Source organism: Girardinichthys multiradiatus, chromosome 9, assembly GCF_021462225.1.
Source record: "Girardinichthys multiradiatus isolate DD_20200921_A chromosome 9, DD_fGirMul_XY1, whole genome shotgun sequence".
Taxonomy (NCBI): Eukaryota; Metazoa; Chordata; class Actinopteri; order Cyprinodontiformes; family Goodeidae; genus Girardinichthys; species Girardinichthys multiradiatus.
In genome coordinates, this window is record NC_061802.1 from 12,849,264 (window position 1) to 12,864,034 (window position 14,771).

Below are 14,771 nucleotides of genomic sequence, written 5' to 3' on the forward strand. Positions count from 1 at the left end.
GTCCTATTTGTGGTTTAGAATATGCCATGTAGATGACACAATATGTAGAAAAGGGTTCTCTGGTCAGATGAAAACAAAACTGAACTTTTTGGCCTACATTCAAAAACACTATGTGTGGAAGAAAGCACTGTATATCACCCTGAACACAACATCTTCATTGTTAAACAAAGTGGTGGAACTATCATGGTGTGGAGTTGTTTTTTGTGTTGGTTATCACATAAAATCCCATTAAAGTACATTGAAGTTTGTGATTGTAATATCACAAAATGTAAAAAAGTTCACACTGAGCTTTCCTGGATGCGGTGCTCAGGGACCAGTCTACTACAAGTAGGAATACCGGTTGATTAATAAAAATAAAAAAAACATTTTACTGTATGTTTTTAAACAGAGCAGCAATGTGTTCACTACAGGTTGTAGAGTAATACAATTGGCGACTAAAATAAACCCTCAATGAGCATGAAGGCCAATTGGAAGTTTCCCAGATAGAACAAAGACCAGGATGAAGTTTTTTGGACGTATCAGTCTAAAATTTAATTATCTGGACACAAGAACAGAGGACATGTTTGGAATAAACCGTATTTTACATTCCAGGAAAATAACTTCAAAACCGATCTTTTTTCTTTTTTTTTTAGTGGTCTTTATATCTTAGTAGGTTGACAGGAACAGGGTGAAGAGAGGGGGAAGACATGCAGCAAATGGACCGGGAGTCAAACCCGGTCATGAACTGCGTTTAGGTCGCGCGTTCTTAACCCCTGAGCCACCGCTGCGGCCACTTCATACCAACTGTGAAGCATGGAGGTGGAAGTGTCATTGTTCTGGGATGCTTCGCTGCACTAGAACCTGGCCAGCTCATAGGATCAACCATGAATTATAACTCCTATCTGCTGCTGCTTGAGCAAAATGTGAAACCATCTGTAAAATTTAAAAACTGAAGCAAAACCTGACCCTGCACTTTGGCAGTGACCCACTTTGGCTTGTATTTCTAATAGCAGTTCAATCAGCATTACAAGTACTAAGTATGACTGTTTTAACTAACTTCCAACCGGAACACAATAAAATTAGACGAGATGTTTCCTAGATCTATGTATTTTTTACAATTTAACTGGGAAAAAAAACTAATTTAGAACTGATTGCATAAGCATGCACCCTGTCTGAAACATCTTTTGATTCAGTTTTAAGGTTCAGCCTTCTTGAGCTTACACCTGCCTGCACTGAGTTGATGTAACAATAAGCCACATTTATTTTTCAGATATCTAATCGTTTATGTTAGTGAAAACACATATGCATACAGCATAGGTAAATAATGATGCAGCAACTGAGTTTTCTATTGGTTTATTTTGTTTGCTTGGAATGTGTGAGTGTTTGTGTCTGGGTGTGTCTTCCGCTAGGTTAGAAGGCCTCATCTTGGCACTCCCTCTGTAAAAAAGGTGAATAGACAATAACTTATAACTGTTAATCTTTTGGCATTTCAAGTCCTGCTTGTTTTAACTGTAATAACATAAAAGTAAACTGTTTTAAGGAAGTAAAATATGAAAGTACATTGTTTCCCTGTAAATATTTGCCATTTTCTATCTCCGAGCAGGTGTGCGCAGACAATAACACTCCCCGGGGTTTGGCACAGTATTGGTTCTGGGACGGTACAGAACAGGAAATGGATTAAAAGGTGTGTGTTTTAGTAACATTGTGCTTTATATGTTTTTGGTTGACTGATTTTGGTTAATTATTTGGATGAAATTAAAATATTTTCAGTATTTATTAGTTTGTAAATAATGTATTGTTTTGTTAGCTCATTTGATGTAAACATTATTGTAGTATTTTCCATCTTTATTTGCAGCAGCAGTTTTGTTCCTGGTATTGGTTTCTTCCAGTTTATGTCCATTTGTATGTAAGCAGTCTGTCATCCATTGTTCATGTTATTGGTCGGTTTTTTTGGCCTTGTGTTTATTGCTGCCATTTGGGTCCCATCTCCATGGCCACTTGAGCGCTGTGAAACGCTTGTAACAGTTTGATTAACCCGAAATAAAGTTAGTAGGATTTTCATAACATTTGATCATCTGCCTCCTTTAGCTAAACCCTTGGTTTGCAGAAATGTTATAAATTATATTATTGTGCAAAGGTTTCAGTCAGGAGAAGTAAACCAAAAATCCCACTGAAGAAAATCCCCATTGAAGAAAATGTGGGACTAAGACGATATTACAGAAACTGTAATTGTTTTGTTAAACTTTATTAAAAGACAAGACAAAATTGTCAGGGAGCCTTCAAAGACACCAACATCAACAACTCTGAAACAGATGCAGAAATTTCAGACAGGTACTGGTTGTGTTCTACACATTGTAGCAATCTGCTAAACTCTCCATTGTCAAGATTTCAGACTGCCCGAACCCAAACACAGAAAAGACAGTGAAAGTTGCATGGTGCTACGAATGATATATTAAAAAAAACAAGAGGAACTTACAAAACTGGCACGAGGAGAACAGAACATAGAACAAGAAAGAGCATAATGGAAGAAACAAGCAAGGAACAATGAAAACTCAGGAGCTTAAATATTTCTTTTTTTTCTTTTATCTTTTCCCTTTCAGAAGTTGCCACAGTGAATCATCTGTCACCATCTGACTCTATCTTCTGCTCACTCACACCAACTACCTTCATGTCCTCTTTCACTCTATCCATAAATCTAACTTTCTTTGGTCTTCCTTTAGGTCTCCTACCCGGCAGTTCCAGCCTCACCATCCTTCTACCGATATACACACTATGCCTCTTCTTTACATGTCCAAACCACTTCAGTCTGACTTCTCTGACTTTATAGTCAACACATCTAACATGAACTGTCCCTCTGATGTACTCGTTCCTGATTCTATGCAGAGTGCTCTAACATCTCCATCTCTTCTACCTCCAGCTCTGCTTCCTGTCTCTTTCTCAGTCCCGCTGTCTCTAAACCATACAGCATCACTGGACTCACCACCGTCTTGTACACCCTTCCTTTCAGTCTCGCTGATACTATTAACACACAACACATCTGACACTTTTCTTCACCCGTTTAACCTGCTTGGACAAGTTTCTTCAACTCCTTTCCACACTCAACGTTGCTCTAGACCGTTCGCCCTAAGTATTTCAAATTCTTCTTTATCACTGTTCCCTGTAACCTCATGGATCCACTTGGGTCGCTCTCATTCACACATATATGTATTCTGTCTTGCTCTGGGTAACTTTCATTCATCTCCTTTCCAGGACAAACCTCCATCTCTTTAGATTTTCCTCCACCTGTTCCCTGCTCTCACCACAGATCACAATCTCATCTGCAAACATCACACTCCCTTTCTAACCTCATCTGTCAGCCTGTCCATCACCACAGCAAACAAGACGGGGGTCAAAACCGATCTTGATGCAGTCCCACGTTCACCTTGAACTCCTCTGTCACATCTACAACACACCTCACCACTGTCTTACAGCTCTCAAACATGTCCTGCACCAAATATTAAGAGGAGTGAAGTTACATTAAAACCAGGTGAGGGTAATTGGGGAATGCTGAACAGCTGAGGGAGAATACTGAGCAAGGAAACTAATTAGCAGGGAGGGAGATTAAGTAAATACAAAGAATCTACAAAACTCAACACAGAAGAATTAACTGAATATGGTCCGACCTTACAAACACACATATCACAATCACTAATTCCTGTATTTCTATTGAGAATGGACACTTTTTTAAAATAAATTAGTTTGACACATTCAAGCATTTCAGATATAAAAATAAATGTAAACTTTGTCTTAGAGGTTTCGGATATGGTTTTTTAATGAGCTCAATGAGCCGTGGCTCCTGTCAGTTCAGATTTAAGTTTCCACTTTTTCCTACAAATTTTGCATAGACCATCACGTTTCATACCCATTTGCTCACTATCTCCCTTTATAACTGTGTCATTTAAGCCAATTATGTATTTTGGACCTAATTAACAACAAAAATAGAAGTACATGAATATCACTCAGCTGCTATCATTCCCCAAGCTTTAACCTGCCAGTGGGAATTGCAAAAGTCACAATGAGAAGCACCTTTTTATTCAACATAGCATGTCCCTGGAAGATGCTCTTGTTTCTCTTTATCCCCCCATATCATTCATAAAGGACAAATTGAGGACACACATCAGCATGTCATGATTTCATAGCAGCCTCTCCACTGGGACTCGAGCCAATTTCAAATTGCCATGTATGTGGAGAAAACAGCTTGATCATATTTCTCAGAGGAAATGGGTACAGTTCTGTTTCATTAACAAGGAGTGAAGGAGGAGCAGGAGGGAGAGGTGGACACAAAGCACATAAATAAATGTTTTTGTGGGTAGAATTAGTATATATTCAAATTTGTCAAATATGTTTTACTTGTAAATGGAGAAAACATGTTAATCATGAATATGATTAATGAGAAACAGCTGATTCTGTAAATTTTGCCACTAGGTATTAACTTTTTAAGGCTTCTGAAAGAATGAATCAGCTTTTCTGCTGGTAATATCTGACATAAATTCATTGTTTCCTAATCAAGTAGGTCACATTCTTAAATACTTATTTAATATGATATTATACTGTTGTTAAAATCAGATTCTGTGCTGCTTTGTTGGGTTCAGGTTCACGAGTTTAGAAAAACAGCACCCTCTCCCTGTTGCCATGGGGAGCTCAGCTGGACCATGATTAGGTGACCACTGGCTAAAGACTTTTTCTAACACAATTCTTATGTTTCACATCATAACAGTTAAGTTTTGACAATGAATTTTGTTTACAGTGTTCCCAAGCTGCAAAACATCTAAAAACACATCAATGTCAAGGTTACAGTTTCAAATTATTCCTTTTCCCCTGGTTGCGGTCTGAAACAGATTGCTTTGTGGATACACCTGGTGCATTATTTGAATTATTATTATTTATTATTAAGGGGTATAAATGGTGAATGGATAGAATTTATATTGCACTTTTCTAGTCATACTGACCACTCAGATTTGTCATATTTATTTGTATTTTGAAAACCATGTATCCATGGTTCCACCCTACAAATAAGCATTCTGTGCCGGTCTATCACATAAAAGTCCACTCAAATACACTGAAGTTTGTGGTTGTAACATGATAACATGTGGAAAGAGGTTCAAGAGGTGTAAGCTAGGCTCTGCATGAAGGCTATAGAAGAGTAGCGCTTTATTGTTTCCCCTGTCAGGATGCATTAGTTACTGCATAAAAGTGAGCTTCTTTGGAGATAAGTATCATTGAAGGCTGTGCAAATCAAGAGCCTCATAAGAGGGATAGGTGGATGAGATCCTGCAATATAACAAGGAGTTTCACTGTGTCGAGGAGCCGGCCTTACTCAGCTTCATCTAGTGGAGAGTAGAAACGGAAGATGGGTGAGTGTTGTAGAGGGAGCGATGATCCAGGGATCCATTTTGAGTCTGTCAGCTGTGATTCACTGCATAGTGTTGTGATTCACATCAGCTGCAGTAAAATGATAAGTGGCACTAAATATAGTTCAGAGAAGAGTGGGCTTGATTTTCAGATTTCTAACCATCCATCGTTTACACCCACCTATACTTGTAGGGTCGGGGGGGCTGCTGCTTATCTCCACCGTTCTTTGGCCTGTCCATCAGAAGGTAATGCAGATGCACACAGAACGATGCACTCACACACTCCTCAGGGCAAATTAGAGAGAAAAATTAGCCTAACATGCAGCCTAACTTGCATATTTTTTGGCTGTGGGAGGACCCAGAGAGAACCCATGCTTGGACAAGGAGAACATGCAAACTCCATGCAGGAAGGCCCCAGGCCAGGATGCAAACCCAGGACCTTCTTGATTCAAAGCAACAGTGCTCACAACTGTGCCACCATGCTGCAGCCGTATAGTTATTAATATTTTTATTTTTTATTTAATTTCTCTGAGTTTATTGACCCTTATATGTTATATGTGATAGACCAGTGACACTAAACCCTGGTCCTCAGGGCCCACAGTCCTTCATGGTTTAGACATGTTTCTGCTCCAGGACAAATGAATCCATTACCTCTTCAGCATGCCATCAAGTGCTGCAGAATGCTTTTAATCCACCATTTATTTAGGTCAGGTGTGTGGCAGCACATGACCAGAACTGACAAATACTGATAGACCAACAGAAAGTAATATATAAGTCAAGTGAAAGGAAAATTGTTAAAAGATTTTTTTTTTTTTGTAAATAAAAATCTGGAAAGGTTGGCATGCAATTGTATTCAGCCCCCTATTAAAGTGAAACCCCTAAATAAATTCTGTTGTACCTGATGTCCTTCAGATGTTTCCAAGGTAATAAACAGAGTCCTTGTGTGTGTGTAATTGAATCTCAATAAAAAGACAGCTGTTTTATGAAGGTCTCTGAGGTTCTTTAGTGTACACACAGCACCAGATGTCACGGTTTACTTGATATTGGACCCCAGAATGCAGACGAGCAGGCATCGTGATAGTAAGTGAAGAAAAGGTTTAATTACAAAAACTCACACTCAGCAGGAGGCAGGAATAAAACAAACAGGCAGGCAAGATAAAAAAAGACAAGACTTGGTTAGAGAACTAGACATGAGCATGAGAGCTGTCTCCGCGAAGACTAACAGAACAGGTGTGAATATATGGCGTGAAAACCAGGTGGAGCAAGGAGACAGATTAACTTGAAGCAGGTGAACCGAATAAACTTAATTGACAGAACAAAACGTGACTGGAGCAAAACAGAGACTCTTGAACACAAACTAGAAAAACATGAAGCAAAAGCATAACCAGATCCGAAAACCAAACTTGACAAAACATGAACAAGACGACAAAACCATGACCAGGAAAATAAACAGAAACATGATTCAAAACTTGAACAGTGAAAAACATAAGGAAAAACCCCGAAACCAAAAACCAAACAACCCCAAATCATGACACCAGGAGGACCTTTTCAAACCCAGACCCTACCCCAGCCCAACCATGGGCCCGTACCCCTAGTCCACCAAGCCCCAACCACTACGGCTCTCGAGCCCAGCCACCGAGCCATGGATACTGAGGAGCCACCCCCACCCGCCGCACAGGCAGCCACACCACTGGGGGCCACAGTAGGCCCCAAGCCAACATGCTTTTGGTTGATGTTTTTATACACTGAAAAAAGTGGTAATAATTAATTTTATGTATCACATTTTTTAGTGCTTGACCTGTCGATTACCAATCAAGAGGTGAATAGTCTTATTCACATCTTTGGCTAATGGATTGGTGCATCTCTACAAAATTATCTCAATATTTTTGGTCTAAAAACACATCCATCATCAGCATGTACTCGTATGCACTTTTTTGCTCCCTTTAAAAATCAAATAAAGTTTATTGACATAAGCATTAAATAACGTAATTTAATTTTGTTTTTTTTGGATTGCAAAAAAACTACCTTTATCAAATAACTTCCCTTTGCTTTCTTAGTCCTTAGAATTAAAAAGGGGGCTTGGCAGATCAGACCTCTAAGAAAAACAGAAATCGGCATTGACAAGAAATAGTCTATCAGTGCCTCTCTTATTCTAAATAATGCTAAAAGTATCAGAAATCTCTAACATAACTATAGGATTGTACACACATGAAATGTGAATTTTTGCTTGTTCCTCCTCCAAAAAATAGAATCAAATCTATGCTGTGGGTTTATAGGTATTTGGGACTATAGCAAATGGTAATGGTGAAGTGCATTAATACAGAGAATGCTTATTATGCAGTTTTTACGTTTTGCCATTACAGCACCTTAGAAGATCAATCCAAGTGGGTTCAGAAAATAAAAAAGAACCTGTTATTTCGTGCTAAGTGAGCCATCTTATCCTCAGAGGATCTTGGCCTCTTTTAGATATGGGTGTGTGTGTGTGTGTGTGCGCTTTTTGACCTGCAGTCACAAGATTGCGGTGTCAGCAGTTGGGAGCTGGATATAAACCTCCGCCTCCTCAACTTTCACCCTCTTCTGTGTCAGAGAAACCCTCCAACAGAGCCCACCAGCACAACAAAATGACCTCCGCTGCTCAGCCCATTTTCTCAAAGGGGGAGGACTGCAAGACCTCCTGGCACGACGCTAGCGCCGGGTACAATGAGGCCGACACACACCTGGAGATCATGGGCAAGCCGGTCATGGAGCGCTGGGAAACCCCGTACATGCACTCACTGGCGTCCGTTGCAGCCTGCAAAGGTAACGGCGGCTATAGAACGACGAGCGTGTATTGTCGGACAGTGCGGCTTGTCTGATATTGGACTCACGTTGCCTGAACGCTAGTCAGTTAAAGAGACAGTAACAAGAAGAACATGTTTGCAAACGATTGTGGTTATTTGTTAATGACTTTGGCTTTTGCCCTTCAATGCTGAGACACATGTGAGTGTGACAAGCATGGTGCTCTGTGCTGGTGAGTACTACAGCAGCTGTTCACTAGTGGAAAAAGGCCAAGAAATCTGCAGGCGCAGAGAACACTGCTCATATGCTTTCAACGTTGTTTGAAGGCCAGACTGGACCAACTATGTAATCTGTTTAAAGCATGCAAAAAATGTTCAAATTTTAGTTTACTTAACACTTTGTGAATGTTGTGACGTTGTTATTGCTTTTTTAGGAGGTTGAACTTCATGCATCATTTATTTCTTCAATTGATTGTTTGAAAAACATGAGAAAATCTGAATATTTCAGAGTTCCTGAAAGAGGTTTAAAGATTTCCTAATTAAAAAGAGTGAAGCAATAACCTTTAACCTTTGTTTATTTATAAGCTACTCCTAAAATGACTTGCTCCTTGACATTTCTTTGCAATCAATACAACCAACTAGCTCTCTCTCAACACCCTACAGAGCAATAAATCATACACAAACCCAGAAAATGCAATGGTTTATTACTAGTGTGTTACTGGCCAGGAATAGATGATAATATGTTCTGTTTGTCTGATAGGCGGTCGGGTTCTGGAGATTGGCTTTGGCATGGCCATCGCTGCCACAAAGCTGGAGTCCTTCCCCATCGAGGAACACTGGATCATTGAGTGCAACGATGGAGTCTTTGCCCGCCTGGAGAACTGGGCCAAGTCTCAGCCGCACAAGGTCACTGGACTCAGTCAATACACTGATAATTGTACATGATAGTGACTGAAAAATTGGTAAAAGAAAGTGTTGGTTAACATCTTTTCCTTTGCAGGTCGTCCCTCTGAAAGGCCTCTGGGAGAACGTTGTTCCCACCCTGCCAGACAATCACTTTGATGGTGAGAAATAAAACAAGTTGCACTTTCTGACACAGTTAGTCTTAAAAATATCAATTAGGAATAGCTAAATGAATGTTTTTATCTATGTCGTGCAACATCATAAACTACAAGGAGAGCATGCCTTTGTAACATGTTTAGAGGATAAATAGGTCCTCTATATAATAAAAATGAACTAGGAAAAAATAAAAATGATTAATTCACCTGCATGCTGCCATCTTTGCCTTCTCTTTTAGGTATTCTCTATGACACATATCCTCTCTCAGAGGGCACATGGCACACACACCAATTTGATTTCATAAAGGTAAGTGAGAAGATATTTGCATGAAAATCAGACATAAAACTACAGACTTAAAACCTATGCTGTAGCTCTGTAGCTTTGATGGGGGCAGAAAACAAGAACTCTTATAATACAGTTTAAATAAAGAGGCTGGTTCTACATGTTTTGTGGGTAGAGCTTTTACAACAGAAAGATAATACAGAGAGGTGATGAGATTCTCACAGAATAATATTCCTCAGTAGAAATATAAAAGGTTCCACTGTATTTACACAAAATAATTAAAAGAAGAATGTATAACATGATCTAATTTACTTTATTTAAAAACAATGCTAAAATATTGATTATTACATGTATGACAAAAGTTACATTGCATCCAGAAAGTATTCACAGCGCTTTACTTTTATCCACATTTTATGTTATAGCCTTTTCTTAAATGGTTTAAATACATTTTCCCCTCAAAACCCGCCAAATCCTGTTATTAAAATTGACAAAATTGTTTGGAATTTTGCCTAATTTGTTAAAAATAAAACCTTTGTGCATAAATATTTAAAACCTTTGCTCAGTACTTTGTTGGAGCACCTTTGGAAGGAATCAGACTCAAGTCTTCCTGGGTACGTTTCAAGCTTGGCACACCAGTTTTTCTTCTTCTCTACAGATACTCTCAAGCTCTGTCAGGTACAATGGGCAGCATTGGTAGAAAGTTATTTTTAGGTCTTTGTCAAGATGGGGGGTGGGAGAGCTCTACCTGCCTGTCTCAGAGCAAGCTTTGTGATCTTGGCAGTGTTTATCAGGTCATTACCCTGCTGGAAGATGAATCATTTCCTTAGTCACAGTTCCTGATCACTTTGATGCAGGTTTTCTTGAAGAATCTTAACAAATGTCTGCTGTCATGTTACCCTCTAGTTCAGGGGAGCCAAACTCCAGTCCTCAAGAACCACTTTTCTGCAACTTTTAGATGCATCTCTTCTTGAACACACCTAAATCAAATGAATTGCTTGTTACCAGGCCTCTGTGAAGCTGAATGGCATGCTGTTGAGGGGATTCAGCCATTTCTGATCCCAGTGATGGATGTAGAAGAACCAGAAAGTCAGCTGTTGTTAACTCACTCCAGCAAACAGAGCTTTTGGTAAAATGACCAGATGGACATGGCAGCCTGCTAGAATTTATTTGCTCTAGTTAGACTAGTTGCCCAATTCGTGCAGCAGAAAACCATCAACCACACCACGATGCTGCTACCACCATGCTTCACAGTAGGAATTCTGTTTATATCACACTTTGTTTCATCAGACAAGAGAAATGCTTCTCCAGGTCTGACAAAATTCAAGCAGGCCACCATGCCCATCTGGACTCTCTACCATGAAGTCCTGTTTGATGGAGTGAGTAAGCAACAGTTGACCTTCTGGACAGTCCTCCTACACCACAAGGTAACACTGGATCTCTGCCTAAGTGACAATACAGGTCCTTCTCAAAATATTAGCATATTGTGATAAAGTTCATTATTTTCCATAATGTCATGATGAAAATTTAACATTCATATATTTTAGATTCATTGCACACTAACTGAAATATTTCAGGTCTTTTATTGTCTTAATACGGATGATTTTGGCATACAGCTCATGAAAACCCAAAATTCCTATCTCACAAAATTAGCATATTTCATCCGACCAATAAAAGAAAAGTGTTTTTAATACAAAAAAAGTCAACCTTCAAATAATCATGTACAGTTATGCACTCAATACTTGGTCGGGAATCCTTTGGCAGAAATGACTGCTTCAATGCGGCGTGGCATGGAGGCAATCAGCCTGTGGCACTGCTGAGGTCTTATGGAGGCCCAGGATGCTTCGATAGCGGCCTTTAGCTCATCCAGAGTGTTGGGTCTTGAGTCTCTCAACGTTCTCTTCACAATATCCCACAGATTCTCTATGGGGTTCAGGTCAGGAGAGTTGGCAGGCCAATTGAGCACAGTGATACCATGGTCAGTAAACCATTTACCAGTGGTTTTGGCACTGTGAGCAGGTGCCAGGTCGTGCTGAAAAATGAAATCTTCATCTCCATAAAGCTTTTCAGCAGATGGAAGCATGAAGTGCTCCAAAATCTCCTGATAGCTAGCTGCATTGACCCTGCCCTTGATAAAACACAGTGGACCAACACCAGCAGCTGACACGGCACCCCAGACCATCACTGACTGTGGGTACTTGACACTGGACTTCTGGCATTTTGGCATTTCCTTCTCCCCAGTCTTCCTCCAGACTCTGGCACCTTGATTTCCGAATGACATGCAGAATTTGCTTTCATCCGAAAAAAGTACTTTGGACCACTGAGCAACAGTCCAGTGCTGCTTCTCTGTAGCCCAGGTCAGGCGCTTCTGCCACTGTTTCTGGTTCAAAAGTGGCTTGACCTGGGGAATGCGGCATCTGTAGCCCATTTCCTGCACACGCCTGTGCACGGTGGCTCTGGATGTTTCTACTCCAGACTCAGTCCACTGCTTCCGAAGGTCCCCCAAGGTCTGGAATCGGCCCTTCTCCACAATCTTCCTCAGGGTCCGGTCACCTCTTCTCGTTGTGCAGCGTTTTCTGCCACACTTTTTCCTTCCCACAGACTTCCCACTGAGGTGCCTTGATACAGCACTCTGGGAACAGCCTATTCGTTCAGAAATGTCTTTCTGTGTCTTACCCTCTTGCTTGAGGGTGTCAATAGTGGCCTTCTGGACAGCAGTCAGGTCGGCAGTCTTACCCATGATTGGGGTTTTGAGTGATGAACCAGGCTGGGAGTTTTAAAGGCCTCAGGAATCTTTTGCAGGTGTTTAGAGTTAACTCGTTGATTCAGATGATTAGGTTCATAGCTCGTTTAGAGACCCTTTTAATGATATGCTAATTTTGTGAGATAGGAATTTTGGGTTTTCATGAGCTGTATGCCAAAATCATCTGTATTAAGACAATAAAAGACCTGAAATATTTCAGTTAGTGTGCAATGAATCTAAAATATATGAATGTTAAATTTCATCATTACATTATGGAAAATAATTAACTTTATCACAATATCCTAATATTTTGAGAAGGACCTGTACATTGGATTTTTCTGACTAAGACTCTTCTTCTCTGATTTAGTTTGGTCCTGGTGGTTCTAAACCTCTTCCCTTTGCAAATAATGAAGAGGAAAGTACTTTTCAGGATGTGCAAATTTAAATCTGCAGATTTGGTTCTTGACACAACCCAGTCTCGGATCTACAGACAGTTATTTTGACTTCATTTCTGGTTTCTGCTCTGATATATACACTCTTAACTGTAAGACCTTTTATAGACCAGTATGTTCCCTTTTAAAATCATGTCCAGTCAACTTAATGTACCACAGATGGACTGAAATCAAGCTGCAGAAACATCTGGAGGATGATCAGTGGAAATCAGATGCAACTGAGCTAAATTTTTAAGACTAATTTTAACATCAAAACAGGTAAAAAAAAAAAAAAAGAAAGAAATCCATCTTCCATTTTTTCTTTTGTTGTGCTTTATTTTATTAAAGAAAACATGTAACCATAAGAACCTTTAAAATGTGCTACATTTTATTAGTACAACTAGACTGTTATTGCCCCTTAATGCCTTTTTCCTAGTTCTTTGTTTAATAAATAAAACAATATGGAAGTTGGTTTAACAGCTCAGATACATTTTATTAACAGAAGAAAACAGCTGCAGCTACAAACAAACCTGTGAACCCAGAGAGACTCCAGACCACCCTATTCTTTTTTTTGTCTAAATAATGGGAAATTAACTTGATGTGTGTTTTAACTGCAGGGTCACGCTCACAGGCTGCTCAAACCTGGAGGCGTCTTGACCTACTGCAACCTGACCTCCTGGGGCGAGCTGCTTAAGACCAAATATGACAACATTGAGAAAATGTTTGAGGTTTGTTACCTTGATGATCTAATCTAAATCAAATGCTCCACATTTAGACTCTGATTTACTTCTGCTTTTCTAAAACAGCTCCCCTCAATTACTTGATACACTTACACAACAGAAACATCAATAAATCATGTGCCAGTTTGGTAGCATAAACGCACCACATACTTTTAAACCACGCAGTGCAGAATTAGCTTGTAATGCAATAAGTGCTACAACAACAGACCCAGGCGACACATGCAGATAGAGGAAACATCACTGAATGCATCTGAGTTACATGCCACCTTCATGTCAAGGTTACTGATAAACCAGATCGGACCGTGAGCCCCCCCACACTGACCGTCTTTTTCCTTGTTAATGATTTTCAGGAGACCCAGGTGCCCCATCTGCTCGAGGCTGGCTTCAAGAAGGAGAAGATCAGCACCACCACCATGGACATTGAACCACCCACTGAATGCAAATACTACTCCTTCAGGAAGATGATCACTCCCACTATTGTGAAAGAATAAAGGACGAAGACACGGTTGTAGCCTTTTTATATTCAAATGTGCCTTGTTTCCCCCGACACTCATTATGTGTATTTCACTCTATGGTGTTTTAATAAAACAAACTCCAGCATTACTACATTTAATTGTTTTTTTGTATTCATTGTACCGTATATTACCAGGGTTTCCTCCTTTCAGAATACTCTTCAACTGGTTTTAGTTTCTTGTACCTAAGTTGTAGGAATCCAGTAGAAATGCCTCTAATATCCTGCTCAGACTCACCTGTTTCAGGTCTTATATCACCCAGCGCATTTCCTGCCGTGAATACATTCACTTTTAGTCCAAGCTGTAAAATTATTACTCACGGTATGGGGGGAAAAAAATTGCTTTCTTGCAATTACAGTCCAAGATGTTCTCTGGTCTGCCGACTCATGTTATTAATGTTCTGTTATATGTATTATTTATAAACCAAAGACAAAATGCTGGCTCAGGGAAAACCTTTCCAGGGGTGGGAATCTTAAAAGCAGGCAAAGTTGTTACCGCAAAAAAATCTGCATTGGATGTTTTTAAATGAGGGATTTAAAAAAATTGTAGGTCCTCTTAATGTATTTCAGTGTAAATTTAAAGGCACGATAAAGTTAAGTTCAAAGTTTTTGAAAGTCAGATTTTAGCAGAGCAGAGAAAATAATCAGAAAATATAGCAAACAAATCCATCTGTGAATGATTTAATAACAAATCTGAAAATTCCTTATAATAAAAGCAACACAAGACCTGATAACAAGCCATACATATGATTCAGGTGTGTTGGAGAAGGGATGCATCTAAAAGTTACACGAGGGTAGCTCTCCAGGACTGGACTTGTTCTTTTTTAAGCAGCGTAGGACTCGGGTCAGAGTTGATGGGAAG

At 39.7% G+C, this 14,771-nt stretch overlaps 1 protein-coding gene and 1 long non-coding RNA gene across 2 annotated transcripts; both read left to right on the forward strand.

The window, feature by feature from the left end:
* The first annotated feature begins 5,055 nt into the window (after positions 1-5,055).
* On the forward strand, positions 5,056-5,783 carry LOC124873701. The gene is made up of 3 exons (XR_007039603.1): positions 5,056-5,372; positions 5,563-5,615; positions 5,725-5,783. It is a non-coding gene; the product is annotated as an uncharacterized LOC124873701 (long non-coding RNA).
* Positions 5,784-7,909: 2,126 nt separating this feature from the next.
* On the forward strand, positions 7,910-14,006 carry gamt (guanidinoacetate N-methyltransferase). The gene is made up of 6 exons (XM_047374546.1): positions 7,910-8,168; positions 8,907-9,052; positions 9,147-9,210; positions 9,444-9,511; positions 13,276-13,386; positions 13,749-14,006. The coding sequence occupies exons 1-6, from the start codon at positions 7,991-7,993 to the stop codon at positions 13,887-13,889; spliced, it is 708 nt and encodes a 235-aa protein (XP_047230502.1). The 5' UTR covers positions 7,910-7,990; the 3' UTR covers positions 13,890-14,006.
* The last annotated feature ends 765 nt before the right edge of the window (positions 14,007-14,771 follow it).